We start from the raw sequence: 18119 nt of genomic DNA, 5'->3' as shown, positions 1-18119 counted from the left end.
CATAGACCATAGAGCAAACTCAGAAGATTCGTTCTACAACCAAAGTTTGCTATGGTGGCCCAGGGGTGGGTACCTGCCTAAGGATCATGGAAACATTTAGGGCAGTATGATTATCGCTTACAGGTTTCTCAGCAACGCATTAGGAGAGACTGGATCATTAAGAGCTCTTGTAGATATTCAGAAGTTTAAGAAACTTCTGAAAACTACATTATTTGTAGAAGCATTTCAATAAATGCTTTTTTCCAGGATTATGAATGTTTCTGTATTGAGAGACTGTCAAGTACTTTAAATATGGCTAATATGAAGGACCTGTTATTTGTATCATATATGTTGTATGTTTTTATTGTTTTATATAATTGTCTTTTGTAAAACCACCTAGCTATAGGCGGTTAAGAAATCTTTTAAATAAATAGGGCCCAATTCTATAAACAGAGCCTAACTTGTAGGCATTGGTCCGTGCTGTTGTTAATCAGCCACTAGGCATCCTTAGGCACTGCTCTACTGGCACCTACCTCAGCAATGTCTAAGTTTATGCCCATTTTCCACGTCTACTTTTCAGGTAGGCATTGGAGGAGCAGCTGAACTTAGGTCTCAGGGTAGACATTGTGGGGATATCCACGCATAACTCTAATTAGTTGGTTTTTAATGCCAATTAAAAAAATTAAGTTGTGTTCAGATTTAGATTAGGCATCTACGATTAGGGTGCCTAGTGGCACTTTAACCTTCTATAGGCACCGTTTATAGAATCAGGCCCTTAAGGTTCATTCTAATGGCAGAGGTAGACTATGGGATTGGAAGTAAGCACCATTCTTTGCAGTTAGAGGTTTCAAAATGTCCTGGCCTAGGTAAATTACTGTTGTGGTATACATCACCCCCTCTAAATGTAGTTTCTTCTGTTTTACATTACAGATTATTGTAAAACACATTGATATTTTTGACCTTGTGCTATAATAAACTTTTACTACCAAGTAATATAGCAGATGTCTACTTTCTGGAGAACCACTGAATTTGCATGGAACAGATTTGCATGCCTGGCGCTTCCATTATATGCAAATCTCTCTATGCATATTCATTAGGGCTAGCCTGAAAGCCCAATTGGCCTGGTGGTCTTCCAGGACAGGATTGGGGACCACTGGTCTACTTGGACCAACTGGTCTGCCCAATTGGCTTGGCTCTTTAAATCCAATCACGTACAGGTCAATTTTGTCACCCTCCTTCGTTGGTAGATGGATGTTTAAGTATGCAAACTATATAGTCATTAACTAATCTCTAAGCCCTGGTCTTACTGTTAGCCAAAGCATACTTCAGTTCAACTACACAAGTGCCTGTTTCCATTCTTTGTAAAGTAGTATTTTTTTCTAAGCCTTCTTTCTCCTTAAATTTCTCTACAGAAAATGTTGTACCATCCTGTACTGTGCTGAAGCTCCTCAAAGCTTAACAGAAGCAGGAGCAAGGCGAAGGAAGATGAAAATAAAGGAAGATATACTGCAGAAAAGACAAAATAATTCCTGACGGGGTCCTGGTTAATGTGTTATTCAAGCAGATTATAATGGTAATACTGATGAGGACTCGGTATTTTGTTCTCCGTTACCTTTGTGATCTGAGTAGTGGTTGTGCTGCTGGTGGTCTCCGAGGTTATGGTCTGAGCAGTCAGTAGAATACCAGGGTCTAAATCTCCATTACCATCTTCGGTCTAAAGTATAGATGCAAAACTGTGAACCGTGCTCTACAGCAGACTAAGCTAAATTGGTTTAATCTAGGTGCCTGTACAAATGATTTGTTCTTGCCACATTTCATAGTTCTGCCCCTATATTCTCTACAAATCTTACTACACAATAGCGTCAAGTTGCCTGCTTTTACGCACTCTGCAGTGTGTCTGAACACCACATCTTCCAGTACTTGATGCCATACTTACAGAACCAAAGGTATCAAAATCATAACATGTCAAATATGCATTTAAAAAATAACTAAATTTAGCATGATCAAAAAGTAATGGCCTTAATGCTCAATCCACATTGGTCATATAATCCTACAAATTCCTCAACAAGTAGTGGCTGGAGAAGGAACGATTCATGGTGCATATGAACTATTTTTCAAATTTTATTGTATTAGCTTTTTGGGCATGCAGGTGCCATAAAACTATCAAAACTGGAAAGGAGAATTCAATGTCCTAATAGCATTATAAGTTCCCAGCTACAAGTTATGACAGCTTCTATGCAAATGGATCCTGTGTTGGAGAAAGCTTATTTTACATGAAAGAACCTCTTCTCTGGAAACTAAAAGGGAAAATGAAAATTACAATCTTGTACTACAATAAAATATTCTATTCCTTCTGGTGGAATTCTGTAAGCTTGTATAAAAATATTTTTCGCTACTTTAGCATTCTCAGACTCAATTATAGAAACCATTGATAATTTTGTGAACGGTCAGAAAGTATAATTTATCGACAACATATGTATATTTTCTTTGTATCTATGCAATAGCACAACACACGCTCTTCACAAGGGAATCAAATCAATAATCGTTCTTCCAAAGATAGCATAAAGTCTACTACCTTGGTATACCCTCATGCATACATATTCATGTTGTATTCTTAAGGATCCTCAGCGGCACCACTTAGAGCTCAATTCAATCTCATTGCCCCAAGCTTTACGTGTCAAATCTTCATCGGGTCCTATCTTAACTTAATTCAATCATTTTTATATATAATTTTTTACTTTTGTTAAAGTTTTTTCTATATTAATATAGTCTTTAAAAAGCTATACTTAGCTCTTTATCATGTGGTCTCTGGCACACTGTCACAAAAACCTGTGGAGGGGCATTTTCAAAAGGACATCTAAGCTGAACGCTTTGGGAAAGATACCCCAGAAATCCAGGAAAGAAAATGTCATTTTTGAAATTGCAAGACATCTGTCTTTTGCTTTTGAAAATGACCTATCTAGAGGTTTTGGCCCTTAGTGTATCTATTTCTGGGGGCCATTTTCGAATACAAAAATGGCCAAATGAAAAATGCATATAAACAAGCCATTGGGTCATCCAAGCAGCCAGTATTCTTAGCAAACTAAACTAAACTAAACTAAGCCTTAAGTTTATATACTGCATCATCTCCACGGAAGTGGAGCTCGGCACGGTTTACAAAGCTTAAAAATATAAGAAGAAAGGAGAAAGATTTACAAGAGTATATGAATAGAGGGAATATAAACAGGAGAAGAAATGATTTTATGTTAGAAAAAATAATTATATGTTAGAAGAGAGCCAGGTTTTCAATTGTTTGCGGAATAATTGGAGGGAGCCCAGGTTCCGTAGCGGGATAGTGAGATCGTTCCAAAGGCCTGTGATTTTGGAGAGGAGGGATTTTCCCAGTTTGCCTGCGTAGAGAATACCGTGTAGAGAGGGAAGGATAGTTTATGTCTGTGGGCGGATCTGGTGGTAGCAGGCCTTGAGACGTTAAAGGATAGTGGGATTAGGGGCGGAAGGATGCCGTGAATGATCTTGAAAGCCAGACAGGAGCATTTGAAATGAATTCTGGAAAGCACTGGGAGCCAGTGAAGATTGGTAAGTAGTGGGGAGATGTGGTTGAATTTGCGTTTTGCAAAAATCAGCTTGGCTGCGATATTTTGGATAAGCTGGAGTCTATGAAGACTTTTTTTTGTTAGGCATAAAATAAATGGAATTACAGTAGCCATACAGACAGCAGAGCAGAGGGGCACTCTAGGGGGTATTGTAGCGAATGTGACATTAAAAAGTCACAGTCCCAGGTACATATGGTGAGCCCTCCAAAACTTACTATACCCACCTGTACACCACAACAACAGCCCTTATGCCTACAGGTATAATCTTTATGTAGGTAATGTAGGTTTTGGGTGAGTTTTGAAAGACTCACCTTTCAATATAATAGTGACATGTGTACCTGGGGCTTTTTAATGTGATTTTCACTGCAGCATCCCTTAAGAGTGCCTCTCCGATCTGCTGAGCTGTGTCTGTGTGGCACCTCTGAAGAATGTACTGTTTCTTTCACCTCTTTGGATGGTGAGAGGGGGGTCCGTGAACACTTGGGGGTCATGCCTTAATCCCTGCAGTGGTCATCTGGTCAGTTTGGGCACCTTTCTGTTATTTTGTTAAAAGTTTATCACTGCAGAACGTCCAAGTCCTAAGCCTGCCCAAAACACGCCTCTAATATGCCCCCTTAAGATTTAGATGCACTAGAGACAAAACAATCAAAACGATGTCTAGAAATTCAGTTTTAAAAATGGCCACTGGGACATTTTGACTAGTAAGAGGTCCAACTGCTAGTTTATGCCATCCTTTAGACGTTTATCTTTTTTGAAAATGAACCCCAAAGTGTATTATGTATGCAGGGCCAATGCATAATGCTCCCTAGGCTGATCTTTGGAGTAGAGCATGACACGGTGACAAATTTGTCCCTGTAGGAACTCAATTTTCCCATCCTGTAAGCTCTGTCTTAATCACGCAAGCCTCGAACACTTATAATTTTCAAGTGTTTGAGGCTTGGACAGATGAGGACAGAGCCTGCAGGAATGGGGCAGGGGCAGGAAAAGAACTCACTGGCATGGGATGGGAAAATGAGTTCCCGCGGGGATGGGTAAAAATTTGTCTCTACTTTGGACTCATGCCCTTTTTCTCCCTCCCCTCCTTCAAGGAGACATTTCAGAAATGAAACAAATATCCAAACTGAATTCTTCTTGGTTCTACTGTCCACTCATCTCACCCTCTCCCTTTCAATTCCCTGCAGAGAGAAGCGAGGGGGGCGTAATCAGGTTGAAGAGCATCTTTGCTCTATCTACTCCCTCTCTCTTATTGTCTGTATTACAGGCTAAACCCCAGGATCAAAAACTAGATAATCAGGTCCTGTCAGAAGTTTAGAAATAAGAGTCAAACCATATTTTTAAAAAAATATAAAACCTTAAACACAAACGTAAAGCCATGGTGTGGCCAGCTGTTTTCATAATTCTTGTTGCATGGATTTATTTTCTGGCTGGCAGGACGTACTGTTTTGCTATCCTATCAGAAGCTGGCACCCTAGTCAACTGCCTAGCCGGCACTGTATATGTTTAACTGGGTGTCAGGTCAAAAGCGCGCCGGGACAAAGGCACGAGCAGATAACTGAGCGCAGCGCCGAAGAAAAAGACTGTTTTTAGGGGTTATGACGGGGGGTGTGGGTGTGGGCGGGGAACCCCCCCACTTTATTTTATACAGATCGCGCCGCGTTGTGGGGGGTTGTAACCCCCCCCATTTTACTGAAAACTTAACTTTTTCCCTGTTTTTAGGGAAGTTACATTTTCACTAAAATGTGGGGGGTTACAACCCCCCAAACCCCCCACAACGCCGCTGCAATCTGTATTAAGTAAAGTGGGGGGGGGCTCCCCAACAAAACCCCCCGTCGCAGCCCCTAAAAACAGTCTTTTTCTTCGGCGCGCGTCTCCGTCTTGCGCTCAGTTGTCGGCACGCGCCTTTGTCTTCCGTGTTACTGTCTATGAACCTTTTAACTGAAATCACAAATTAAAATAAACAGATTGTCTAGGCTCAGAGTTGATTCATCTTACTTGTTGACAGAGAAAAGTAGGATCACTGAATACACACTGTTGAAATATCAAGTTTTACAATGACCTTAGATTGTAATATATAACACTTAGTTTGCACAGTGATCCTTTTTTCATATCCTATATCTATAAGCACTGTTCTGATGAAATAATGTGCTACAATGCTGGAACTCAAGCAATTTGATTGAAAAAAGGCCAGTTTATAACTGGTACTGCTGGAATAGAAAAGACCAGGACTTAGCTGGGTCCTGCACTACTTACCTTGTGTGTCTGATCTCCTAGTGTAAAACATGCTCACCTGTGCAGCTTCATAGGTGATGGTTTTGGTTTCAGTGTGGACTAAAGGAACCTCTTTGGTGGGGATCTCACTTTTCAATGTACCGGATCTATCCGAGATGGTCACCGTCTGGGTCTTCACTAAAGGGGGCTATAAAAAGGAAAATTAGAGACACTGTCACGTTTTTTCCTGGTAGGGATGGTGTTGCTAAGTAGATATTGCTCCGACAGTGATCTGTTCTAAGTATCATGGATCTAGAATATGATGCACTCTGAGGGATTTTATATTAAAATAGTCCGACTTTCATATTTGCCATATGTTAGTGAAGAAGTCAATGAATGCCTCTGGCTTGTAGTCATAAAAAGGCCTCATTTGCTGTGATTCTATATGGAAACTATAAAGGAAGGGCTAACTCGTTTCTCTGGGTTTTATATGTTTACATTTTTCCAGCTATTAAGACAAATCAATGTTAGCTATTTTTTCTTCTTTACAGAAACCAAACTAGCTGATGTACCAGCAGCTATGCCCATGACTTGTTTTCAAATCACTGTCAGATGTTTAAAAAATTAACAGCATTGCAAAGAGGAGCTTAATATAAGAGAAACAGAAAAATATATTGTACCCACCACCTGTTAATTTGTTTCTAAAAAGGCATGTTAGTCAAATTAACTTTAAGGATTTATGAAAGAAATCAGTTCCCTGTCACCTGGGAGTCTAAGGCAATGGCCTGACAGCTGCCACCATGATTGTTAAAAAGTCCTTAGGAGAACACATCTATCTACCTTCGTAGAAACCACTGAAGCAGGCAGTATACCTCATCTGGGCAGTTGCCATCAGTAGCAGTTGAAGACTGGAAATATTACTGCTGCTGGTGGGTTTAAATGAGTAGGAAAGCAATTATATGACACCTTATGTCTTCTGGTCTATACATAAAGCAAGCCACCAGCATTCAGAGTTGTGGTATCAAAACAGAGCTTTTCAGGAGTCTCAATGACTTCCAAGTTGTATTGACTCAGTTTTGAAACTGAGCAATTTAACTGCTGCACGGTGAAATGGGTGTTGAAGCCCTATGCAACTACAAATGGCTTGGCTTTGAAACTGAGCCGATACAACTTGGAATGGAAGCTCAATGACTTCCTAGATACTTGAAGGACTTGGTTTTTATACCATGACTCTAAATGCTGGTGGCCTGCTTTAAATATAAAAATAGACCAGACCATATTTGATCTAGAAGCTCATAAGGATAACCTTCATGCTGCTTGAAAGGTTTCAATGTTAAGGAATACTTTAACCACTAGAAATGGTTCTTTGGTACAATACTTTATCTTTCAATCAAGCTGAAACTATGCCACGACCAAGTTAAACAACTGATTTAAAAGTTTTGCCTCACCAGCAGTTGCATTCATTTAAGTCAACATGTGGGGGCCATTGCGATTACAAATTTGCTGAGGTAAAAAGAAACTTAGCTTTCTAGGTCATGTTTTGGATTTATTGGAAAATAAATCTTTTAAAATTTTCCTAGATAGGCAGAGGGTTGAGGTCATTTTAACAATTGTTCAGTCGTTGCCTAAGAATTGGTTTCAATCTCCTCTTTTGTTGTTAGGGTCAACGTGTGGAAACGGTGCCAATGAAAATGGTCTTCCACATCAATATCAAGCTCGGGGGGGGGGGGGTGTCTATGCCTGCTGCAGAATCCATTTCTGGTTGCCACACCAAAAGAAAACAAAAATGCCCCAAAGAAGGAGGTTCTTTCAAGAGATGTTATCTCTTGGTTACTACCTGGAAACAGCGAATGAGGATGGGAGGCTCATTATCAACAAGAGAATTGTAAGACTTTCCATTTATCCTTACAAATGGCTCCCTTGTTGTAAAATAAACTTCGTCACCATCCTCTGCTCCCTCCTCCTCTTTTTTCTCACAGCAGTGTGGCTGAGGTACAGCAGAGATAACTGGGTTTGAAATCCCAGCCTCAGGTTCCTGAAAGGTCTCAGCCTCTGCTTCCACACCTGGGTCAGCCCCTGGTTGATATCTCGGCTCGTCCTTGCTCTGAAGGGGGCCAGAATCCTTCTTTTTTTCCTCACTGCTTGTGGAGGAGGGACCACAATCCTGGCTTTGAAGGAACCCTGGCAGAGCAGACATGTAACTTGCTCTAAATGTTAGCTCCTGTTCTGAGCCCTCAACTTCAGAGTCAGGGATAGTAAATGTGCCCTCTTGCATTTCATCCACTTCCTGCTTAGGCATGCCATTCATACTCTACAAAGAAAGTGAACACACAAAGGCCAAAAAAAGTAGTTAGGATTAGTTCTCCTACAATGATATTTAAAAAAATTATACAGCTGCCTTTTCTCTAGCATACTGTACAGCATTAAGTATCACTAAATTAAAATAAGGAAAATGGTGGTTTAAGATAGTGTTTCTCAACTCGTTCCTGGAATACCCCCTTGCCAGTCACGGTTTCAGGATATCCATAATGAATATGCATGAAAGAAATTTAATGAAGGCAGTGTATGCAAAATCAATTTTATGCATATTCATTGTCCATATCCTGAAAACTTTACTGGAAAGGGAGTACTCCAGGACAAAGTTGAGAAATACTGGTTTAAGAGATTGAGGACCTGTAACATCAGAGGTTCTGAGGAATTGCACAGGTTAAGTCTTTGGGCAACTCATTATTTCACAGTATTTTTATTTAAACAGAAATAGTACTTATCTAGTGAGGCTTCTGGCTACATTTTTCTACTTCTCTCTCCTCTTTGGAAGCTGACAGAGATCAGAAACCAAAACTGAGACAAGTTACTTAAGCATTTTATTCCCAAGGAATGCCCACATTTTCATAGAACTCAGAATTCTACAGGTACAAAAAAAAATTCTGCTTAGATATTGTTTGGTCTCATACCTACATAATTTTCTAAAAAAAAAAAAAAAAGAGCATAATATTTAAAAGCAATTATGCAGGAAGCAGCACTTGCTCTCTAGAAAAGTGCCAGATAAAGCTGCTGAATATCATTATAGACTTCTGCTACTATCTGGAAGCCATTTTTCAGCCTTATGTAGTCTGCATAGTGTGCTCAAGATTGCTGCTAATCAAGAGAACAGTAGTGCCAGCAGGATATCCAGATCGCAGTCAGTGCCAAATATCCAGGAATATATTGAAATGCATTTAACAGAAATGCTGGCTGAGTTAAAAAAGAAAAATACAATTAGATCTTTATTTAAAGTCACAGTTTAGTACTTTATAGTGCAGGGACAAATCTAGCTTACAATGATGAAAAAGGTTGTTGAATAGTATGCCCAGAGCTATGTTCTAAAGCAGCTTTCCAATCGATGTAGACCAGGGATGTCAAAGTACCTCCTCGAGGGCCGCAATCCAGTTGGGTTTTCAGGATTTCCCCAATGTGTATGCATGAGATCTATAAGCATACAATGAAAGCAGTGCATGCAAATAGATCTCATGCATATTCATTGGGGAAATCCTGAAAACCCAATTGGATTGCAGCCCTCGAGGAGGGACTTTGACACCCCCAATGTAGACCAATTCACAAAGGTTCCTTCCACGTTATGTACTGTAATGACAATACTTTATACTTTTCTGAGAAATTTAGAAATGTTAAAGCAGTTTTTGATGCTCAAATTGGCTACATATTTCTGTGTATCCAAATGCAGGGAGAGTAATCTCATTCTCAATGTTTTGAAGTTACTGTCTGCTTGAACTAGGTATATCCAGGAAATACTTGGGGTCAGGAAGAATTTTTTTTTCCATCTAATACAGTGGTCCCCAACCCTGTCCTGGAGGACCACCAGGCCAATTGGGTTTTCAGGCTAGCCCTAATGAATATGCATGAAGTAGATTAGCATGCCTGTCACTTCTATTATATGCAAATTTCTCTCATGCATATTCATTAGGGCTAGCCTGAAAACCCAATTGGCCTAGTAGTCCTTCAGGACAGGATTGGGGACCACTGATCTAACAGATTACCGATAAGTGCCTATTGCATCTTCCTATCTGTCCCTTTCTTCTGCATCTTCATCCTAGTAATCCATTAAGGCAATCAAAAGCATATTAGACTCTTCATTTAACCTAGCCAATGGTGCATGGCATAGGCCAGGGGTAGGCAATTCCGGTCCTTGAGAGCAGGAGCCAGGTCAGGTTTTCAGGATATCCACAATGAATATGCATGACATAGATTTGCATCTCAAGGAGGCAGTGCATGCAAATCCATCTCATACATATTCATTGTGGATATCCTGAAATCGTGACCTGGTTCCCGCTCTCGAGGACTGGAATTGCCTACCCCTGGCATAAGTATTCACTCCTCTGTGCTGATAAGTTGCCTTTTTTAACATTATATTACTCATAAGATTATATTCCACTACACCAAATTTTGGTTTGAGCTGGGTTACAAAAGTCAAAGAGCCAGCAAAAAAAAAAAAAAAAGAGCTAGGATTTACAAATTTGAATAAATACTCACATACTTTTGGATAAGATAGTATAATGCTTAACAAATAAGATGCCTTCAAATAGAATGCCACTCAAAGTCAAGTAGCTCATTAGCTAGTCAGATGTAAATACACTCAAGTCCTTGCTGTCATCTGAACGGAGTTATGTTAGCTTGCAATCTGTTTAGACCTAATCTTGGAGAGGTCCCATACTGTGGCATGATAAAAGGCCTCTAAGAAGGAGGGTTTGCTCACATTCCTACTCTATTGCTGCCATGAGGGGAAAGGGAGGGTTTGCAAGAGGGCTGGATTGTTGCTCTCTTTCAATTTGGAGTTGATAATGAGTAAAGAGAGACTACCACATATGAACTCAAATACCATGGATCCTGTCATTTGCTTATCCTGACAAGGTCTCCATCCTGCCAATTCAGTATCCCTCAAAGTCTAACAATTTGTCATTAAACAAGTGGCAGCATGATCCATGAACATAAGCGGGCCTTTTATCGCTCTAAGTCAGCCAAGCAGTGATAAGCAAATTCAGAACTATCATCCGGTTTTTCTTTCCATCATGGAATGCTGATTACAAGACACACCCATATCTAGCACCCAAAGATTTGAAAACGCCAAATGTAAATAATCTAATGCTCATGCAACACTGATAACTAAACATGAATTTTTCTGGGGAAAGGTATCAAAGGAAAGCAAGCAATGACAATGTGGTAGAAACCATTTGGGCTCGGAGCATCGTGAAAGAGCCAGATCCAGTCCTGCTCCACACAGTCAGCAGTAAGGAACTGACTGGACTAGAAGCTGTCTAATTTGAGTTTTATACAAGTAGAATTTGGTTTCTTTTTTTTTTTTTCTAGAGATGTTTCCTCTGAGAGCATAAAATAATTGCCAGCTAATTTGTTTCATGAATGTCACTAAAATCTAGGATAGATTGGCAGAAATCCACAGGTTTTACCATTTAAGCACACATTTTAACAGAAAAATGTCCACCAACTAATTTGACAAACTTGTATATTTTTTTCAGGCCTGCCAATTCGTTTGCAAACCTCTTGTAAAAGTACACACATCCTCAATGTTGGCGAAAGCTGTTCAAAAACACTCTCTCAAACTTACTAGCATGATTGCTATTTGGGAATTGTATACAAAAGGTTCCAACTCCAACCCTTTGCAGGGCCACATTTTGGATTTGTCGGTACTTAGAGGGCCTTAGAAAAAAATAGTTAATGTTTTATTAAAGAAATGACAATTTTGCATGAGGTAAAATTCTTTATAGTTTATAAATCTTTCCTTTTGGCTAAGGGCTCCTTTTATCAAGCAGCGCTAGTGGGGTTAGTGCGCATGACTTTTAGTTAGTGCGGGGTTAGTGCGCTAACCCCCATGCTGGCCAAAAAAACTACTGCCTGCTCAAGGAAGGTGTTAGCGGCTAGCGCAGCTGGCAGTTTTACGCGCACTATTACGTGCGTTAAACCGCTAGCGTGGCTTAATAAAAGGAGCTCTCAGTCTTAATAATGATATTGTCATTTATAACTAAAGAGAAATATGATCAAGAAATTGTTTTATTTTACTTTTGTGATTATGATAAACGTACCGAGGGCCTCAAAATAGAACCTGGCGGGCTGCATGTGGCCCCCAGGCCTTGAGTTTGAACTAGAACAATGTTGGAAGGTTTAGAATTGTTTTCTAAAGTTATCAAACCACTATTACAAAATGAATAAATGTCATCCATCATATTTTAAAGGAATAGGGGAAAAATGCCACAGACAAACAAGGTTTTTATGACAGTTTTCACTAACTGTTCTAGAACTTTGATTCTGTCCACATTAAGAAATATTGATTGATTGAGTCTGTAAAATGATAATTACTAGTTTACATAAAGCTGCTGTAATCTATAATTTAACAAAAAAAAACAAAACAACAATCTGAAAGATCTACTCAGTTTTGAAAATTAGTCAGTCCTTTAATATCATCTAGCTTTGGTAAACTTTAATTCTCAGACCTGGTTTGGATGGCATATCTAGCACACCTAAGTTTTTAAAAGAGGAGATCAGACAAGATCCTGGAGGAAAACCCCATAATTCAATAGCCACGGAAACTTAACATTTATTCCAGTGAATGCTTACTTGTAATAGGGGTTCCCTTTAGACAGTAGGGAAATGCAACCACATTTAACTGGCAGCAGGCATCCTGATGAATCTACAGTAGTGTCTGATATGTTGACTCTCCTATTGCCTGCAGGTTTTCAGCGACATGTGCAAGTATAGTATGTCAGGTGTAACTCTGGGAAAGACCAAACAGGAAAAGGACCTGGGTGTACTGATAGATAGGACCCTGAAACCGTTGGCGCAATGTGCGGCAGCAGCGAAGAAAGCAAATAGAATGCTAGGCATGATAAAGAAGGGAATTACGAGTATATCAGAGAAAGTTATAATACCGCTCTACAGAGCCATGGTCAGACCGCACCTGGAATACTGCATCCAGCATTGGTCTCCATGCATAAAGAAGGATATAAAACTGCTAGAGAGGGTGCAGAGTGAGCAACGAAGCTAGTGAAAGGTATGGAGAACCTGGACTACGAGGAACGACTTAGGAGACTGGGGTTCTTCTCCCTTGAGAAGAGGAGACTGCGAGGGGATCTGATCGAGACTTTCAAAATACTGAAAGGATTCGACAAAATGGAGCAGGGAAAGAGGACATAGACTGAAGCTGAGGGGGGACAGGTCCAGGACGAATATCAGGAAGTTCTGTTTCATGCAGCGAGTGGTGGACACCTGGAATGCTCTCCCAGAGGAAGTAATTGCAGAATCCACCATTCTAGGATTTAAAGGTAAACTAGATGCGCATCTCCTTAAGAGTGGCATAGAGTGATACAGGTAAGAGTAAATTAGATGCATATCTCCCTTGAGAAGCATACAGTGATATGGGGACTAAAACTATGCCAGGGTACACCTGGCAGGGCCTCTGCGTGTGTGGATCACCGGACTTGATGGACCCAGGGTCTGATCCGGAGTTGGCAATTCTTATGTTCACCCAGGCACAGCTCCTCCTTTCTTCTCAGTCAAGGCTGAAGTTACCCGGCTTTAGCTGAAAGGGGAAGGGGAAATGTGAAGGCATTCCTCTAAGTAACCAACTCTGTCTCTCCATCAAAAAACAGGGGAATCGGGGCAAACTTACTAGAGACTAAGCTCAAGGTTACCTCGGTAAAGAACTAATTTGTCAAAACACTCCAGGAAGATTACTACATCTGCCTGACCGGAGTTTAAAGCAATTATGCAGAAAGATCTGGAATACTTTTTGTCCAAACGCTTCATTCAGTCAGGGGGATAATCTGCATATTTCAACAATGAAGACTGATGTGTACAGAGCTAGTACACACAAATGCATTGTTGAACAGGGATGCCCATTTCATTAAAGAGCATTCTGCAGTTCACCATCCAGTTGGAGAGTGCACATTTGGTAATTGAGTGTTCATAAGGTAAGGAAGAAATTAGCTACTACAATATTTTATTTGGTGCCCTGGAGGTAGCATAGCAAGGCATATCTGGGGTGTAGAAACTTTTTTCCTAGTAAAAATTTAGGTTTTTGCTCTTGTTTTTAAATAGATCTAGGTATATGAAGAATAGCACATTAGGGCCCATAGTGCACTGACTCTACTGGTGAGGTCTTAGCAACCCCCCCTCCCCCCAGCATTTTCCAGGAAAATAATTTGTGGTGTTTGTCCCATTGTTTCAGAGGGAACTTCAAGGATGATCCAGGCCAAGGTAGGATTGCAAATGGAGGAGGGCTTTGAATTTATTAGATGCCACATGAACCTGGAAACAAGAAGATGCATGGAGATGGGTTTTGCATAGACAGGGTCATGTAGGCTGTGTTGTTGGATAAGTATTAGTGAATCAATTAGCTGACAAATCTAGTTGGACAGGTATAGTAATTACATTTAGTATAGCATCAAACAGCAAAAGGGATCATGGTGCTTGCTTTTACACTACAACATTAAAAAATGAGACACTTTGAACAGATTCAACTGCTTGTAGATTTTCATGAGGACAAGAGGCAGTGATGGTTCAAAAATCATTTGCTTTCCATATTTGTACTGAGAATGAGGATGGGATGGATGAAGATAGCCTACTCTTTGGATCAGCAGGGAAGGGTGGGTGCCAGGAAAGAAATATTGGTCCACTGCCAGCAAGATGACACAAGGGACTAATAAGATGCCATTAAAATTACATCAGCAGAATCTTGTCTGATTTTTTTGTATGACTTTAGATAGGAGGATGGTGAAAAAATATAAAATGAGATCATGAGTCCATGACATGGAACAGACACTGTGTGCTAATCAGTTCTTTACCAATCTTTTTGCACAGAAAAATGGACATGTGATATGTTGCAAAGACATCACCAGGGGCTAAATATACTGTAATAATAATAATAATAATTTTATTTTGTATACCGCCATACCCAGGAAGTTCTAGGCGGTTCACAACAATTAATTGAAATACAAACAATGCAAATCATTGAAATCAACAAGTTATAGGCATATAATAGATTATAATAATAAAATATATTAAGAACTCAGCCTGTTAAATAATTGAGTTTTAATCTGCTTTCTAAAATCAAGCACAATTTGGGCGAGCCATGAATTCAGTTTAGCTGCCTGGAAAGAAAAGGTTCTTTCAAAGAACCTTTTATAATGACATAATTTTAATGAGGGAAAAGCAAACAGATGTATTCTACGAGAGCTCTTATTGTTCTAACTGAAAGTGAAGTGAGGGTTAAGATAACTTGGTGACATACCAAATACCGTTTTGCGGCAGATGCGTGGGAACTTAAACAGGACTCTGGATTCCAATGGCAACCAATGTAACTTTTGATAGAAAGGGGTAACATGTTCCCATTTTTTCAAACCAAAAATGAGACAGCCGGCCGTATTCTGAACCATCCTCAATTTCCTGGTAATTTTCTTAAAGGCGCCCAGATATATGATGTTGCAATAATCAAGAATACTCAGAATGGAAGATTGTACTAACAAACGAAAAGAGGCATCGTCAAAGTACTTGACTTATGGGAGTCCAGCCTATAGCAAAGTGTGTTCTCTATCTGACTGGGGTTGTCTGGGATATAGGTGACCTGTATAAGTCCTTCATAATAAATTACCATATTTCATATCCTGGCTGCTTCTTGATATCACTTGCAGGATCCTGAGCCATCTTGCTTGCAGATGTAGAACACAGAAACATGGCTTTTGATCTAAATGAGGATTACTTTTCTTGAAATCCACTCCCTGAATGTTCATTATATGTAGCAAATGGCTTGTATCTCTAAATGGCTGATGTGAAGAACCTTTTTACTCCATGACCATTGACCTTGGGTGTGAAGTGGAGGACATGCACTCTTTATCCTGATGTGGATTCATGGTTAGAACATGAATACTGCAGTTGCCTGAAGGTACTTCCTTTGAAGGAAGCGGGAGGTCATCTACCATCAAGCAGTGACTTGCCATTGTCCATTTTCTTCCTTTATTCTGAGTCTTAAAGACTTTTCTTCTTAAAAGGAGAGCAGAATATGTCCAGCAGATCTAGTGAACAAACTAACCTAAGAAGAAAGGTAGAATTGCGCCAGCATGGGAACCCCCCATGCTTACTCATGAAAACTTCCTAGTATTTTCTGGGCTCTAGGACAGCAAATATCAGAGACAGGATAAGTCAAGATGACATCACCAGTAAGTGTGTCTACATATCCCTGCCTGTTGATGAAAAATGCATTTAATCTTTTGGATCTGTTGAGTACCTTCTAATAACCTGGACTGGCCACTACTGGTGAAAAGGATGCTGGGCTTGATAGACCTATTAATGTGATCCAGCATGGCACATAGTATGTTTAAAACATATTAAGATTACAATTGCTGTAGGATCATCCCTCCCTGCTACAGTAATGCATTACAATGATAGTCTGCATCAAAATTCCAGAATGTGTTAGAATGACAACACTGTTTTGCAAGAGATTCCATTTGTAAGTGATGATTTACTACTGATACAGAAAGTGGGGAAAATGTATTTGTTTCTTTTGATTTTCAGTAAAGACACCGAAGAAAGTATATCCCAATATGTCCATTAGTCCAATTCACAATTAAAGAATAACAGTTATAAATCAGTGAATATTGTTTTTATAATCTGACACAATGCTGACATAAGTTAGAAAGTAGAAACCCAGTCTCCCTCCCCCCCCCAAAAAAAAACCTAAAATAAAAATAAAATGTGTCTATAGCACCTGGGATACTTTAGAAGACTGTGCCCCCACGTTAGCAAGTTCTCAACTAGGTCGTCTTCACTTCTCTGGGAACCCCTTACAGCCAAGGCTTGAAGGAGAGGAGAGGAATAGTGATAGAAAAGACAAGAGTTAAAAACATGCATAAGAGCAGACAAAACACATGCAGAAAAACTCCTCTCTCATTTAAGGACAGTGATGGCACCAGATGCGTTACAAATAAGCCACAAACCAAACCTCTTCCATCCCTAAAAGCTTTCTATACCATCTTCTGAGTTTTTGGTTTTACCACATTTTTTAAAATCATGCTTTTTCCTTCTCAATGGTCCTGGTGCTAGAATGCATTTCTTATTCTGCTCTTTGCCAGCATGTTTGCACAATTTCTACATCCCACATTCTTTTAAACAAAACTCAAGTAGCTTAATGCATGAAAAAAAGTATGGCTACGGATTGGGAAAACTAGCTTTAAATAAAATAGATTAAAAAAACAAATAATCATTGCTGCTGGAATGACTATAATCTGATGGTTTATATAACCATGAGTTAAGTCAGGCTCACCTAACTTGACTCCAAACATTTTGCTGCAGAACTTAAAAAAAAGATAATATAGTACGTTCAACAGACTGCAATTGCTTCTTACAAAGTTCTGGATATAATTTCAAACTTTTGCCTCTGGACTAATTTATTTCATTTAAATTAAAATAGACATTAAAAGATATATGCAAAAGATGAAGCAGGAATACACAGTACTGTAATTATATACTCTTATCTACCTTAATAATGATTAATATCAAAAGAATTAACACCACTTGTCTATCACTGGAGCTGTAACAAATATCCAATAACCTTTATCCTCCAAGCCAAATTCTGGTTTGGCAAGACTAGATTTACCATTTATTTCCTATTCAAACAGAAGGTTTTAATAATGCAACTACCGGGCAGCATCTAGCATTACTCAAAAGTGGAAGTATCCCCCTCAAAGCCTATGGGCATCACGGCTGGCGATAAAAACCACTAACGCGGCTTCATAAAAGGGGGGAAGGGGGTGTTAAACTATTACTGCAACTGGACATCTCTATCCAGTTTCTCTATTGATTTTAAAAACAAACGGGGCTCTTGAAGTTGATTCGAGTGTCCTTAAAAACAATTTTCACCAACATGAATGTATGAAACCAACAACACAATAATAAAATCAATTAATAAAAAAATATTAGGGCAGAGACCAAAAATCCAAAGGCGAACCAGTTTTATTCTGTGCACATTTCCTTTTTCTGATGGCTTAAGTTGTTTTTTTTTTTTTAAGTATTTTTATGTTTCTAGTCAGTCTGACTAGAATTCTGGACCACAAGCTTCTTTCTCAGTTTGTTTAGAAGAATGATGGAACTCTGCAGATCCACCTTCTTCTTCGACGCTCATTCAGAACATTTCTCTGAACAAAGCACAAAAGGCACAGTTACAAAATCTGGGAAATCTAGGGTGTGCCCTTCATGCTCAAAAATGGCTACAAGTTATCTTCTGATCTAGACATTGAAGTAAACCAAATCAGTTTAACTACTTGGCCAGAGTATGAGATT

General features: G+C 39.5%; 1 protein-coding gene and 1 long non-coding RNA gene across 40 annotated transcripts in view; one reads left to right on the top strand and one right to left on the bottom strand.

Annotated features, from left to right (window-relative positions):
* Positions 1-2793, top strand: part of LOC117365233 — a 53769-nt gene extending 50976 nt beyond the window's left edge. For both annotated transcript variants that reach the window (XR_004540387.1, XR_004540386.1), the window contains one exon: positions 1392-2793. This is a non-coding gene — a long non-coding RNA (uncharacterized LOC117365233). The remainder of the gene's footprint in view (positions 1-1391) is intronic.
* EPB41 (erythrocyte membrane protein band 4.1) overlaps positions 1-18119 on the bottom strand; it is a 225540-nt gene that overhangs the window by 7364 nt on the left and 200057 nt on the right. For 22 of the 38 annotated variants that reach the window (XM_033955372.1, XM_033955353.1, XM_033955351.1 and 19 more), the window contains 3 exons: positions 7618-8091; positions 5860-5988; positions 1592-1693 (listed from right to left, as the gene is read on the bottom strand). In XM_033955372.1, the coding sequence (XP_033811263.1) occupies positions 1592-1693; positions 5860-5988; positions 7618-8091 (705 nt within the window). Of the gene's footprint in view, positions 1-1591; positions 1694-5859; positions 5989-7617; positions 8092-16609; positions 16637-18119 lie in introns of those variants that run through there. The other 16 variants (XM_033955365.1, XM_033955367.1, XM_033955369.1 and 13 more) reach the window with 6 other exon arrangements.

Source organism: Geotrypetes seraphini, chromosome 8, assembly GCF_902459505.1.
Source record: "Geotrypetes seraphini chromosome 8, aGeoSer1.1, whole genome shotgun sequence".
Taxonomy (NCBI): Eukaryota; Metazoa; Chordata; class Amphibia; order Gymnophiona; family Dermophiidae; genus Geotrypetes; species Geotrypetes seraphini.
Note: the sequence above shows the minus strand (reverse complement) of the source record. Positions and strands in the feature narration are given on the sequence as shown.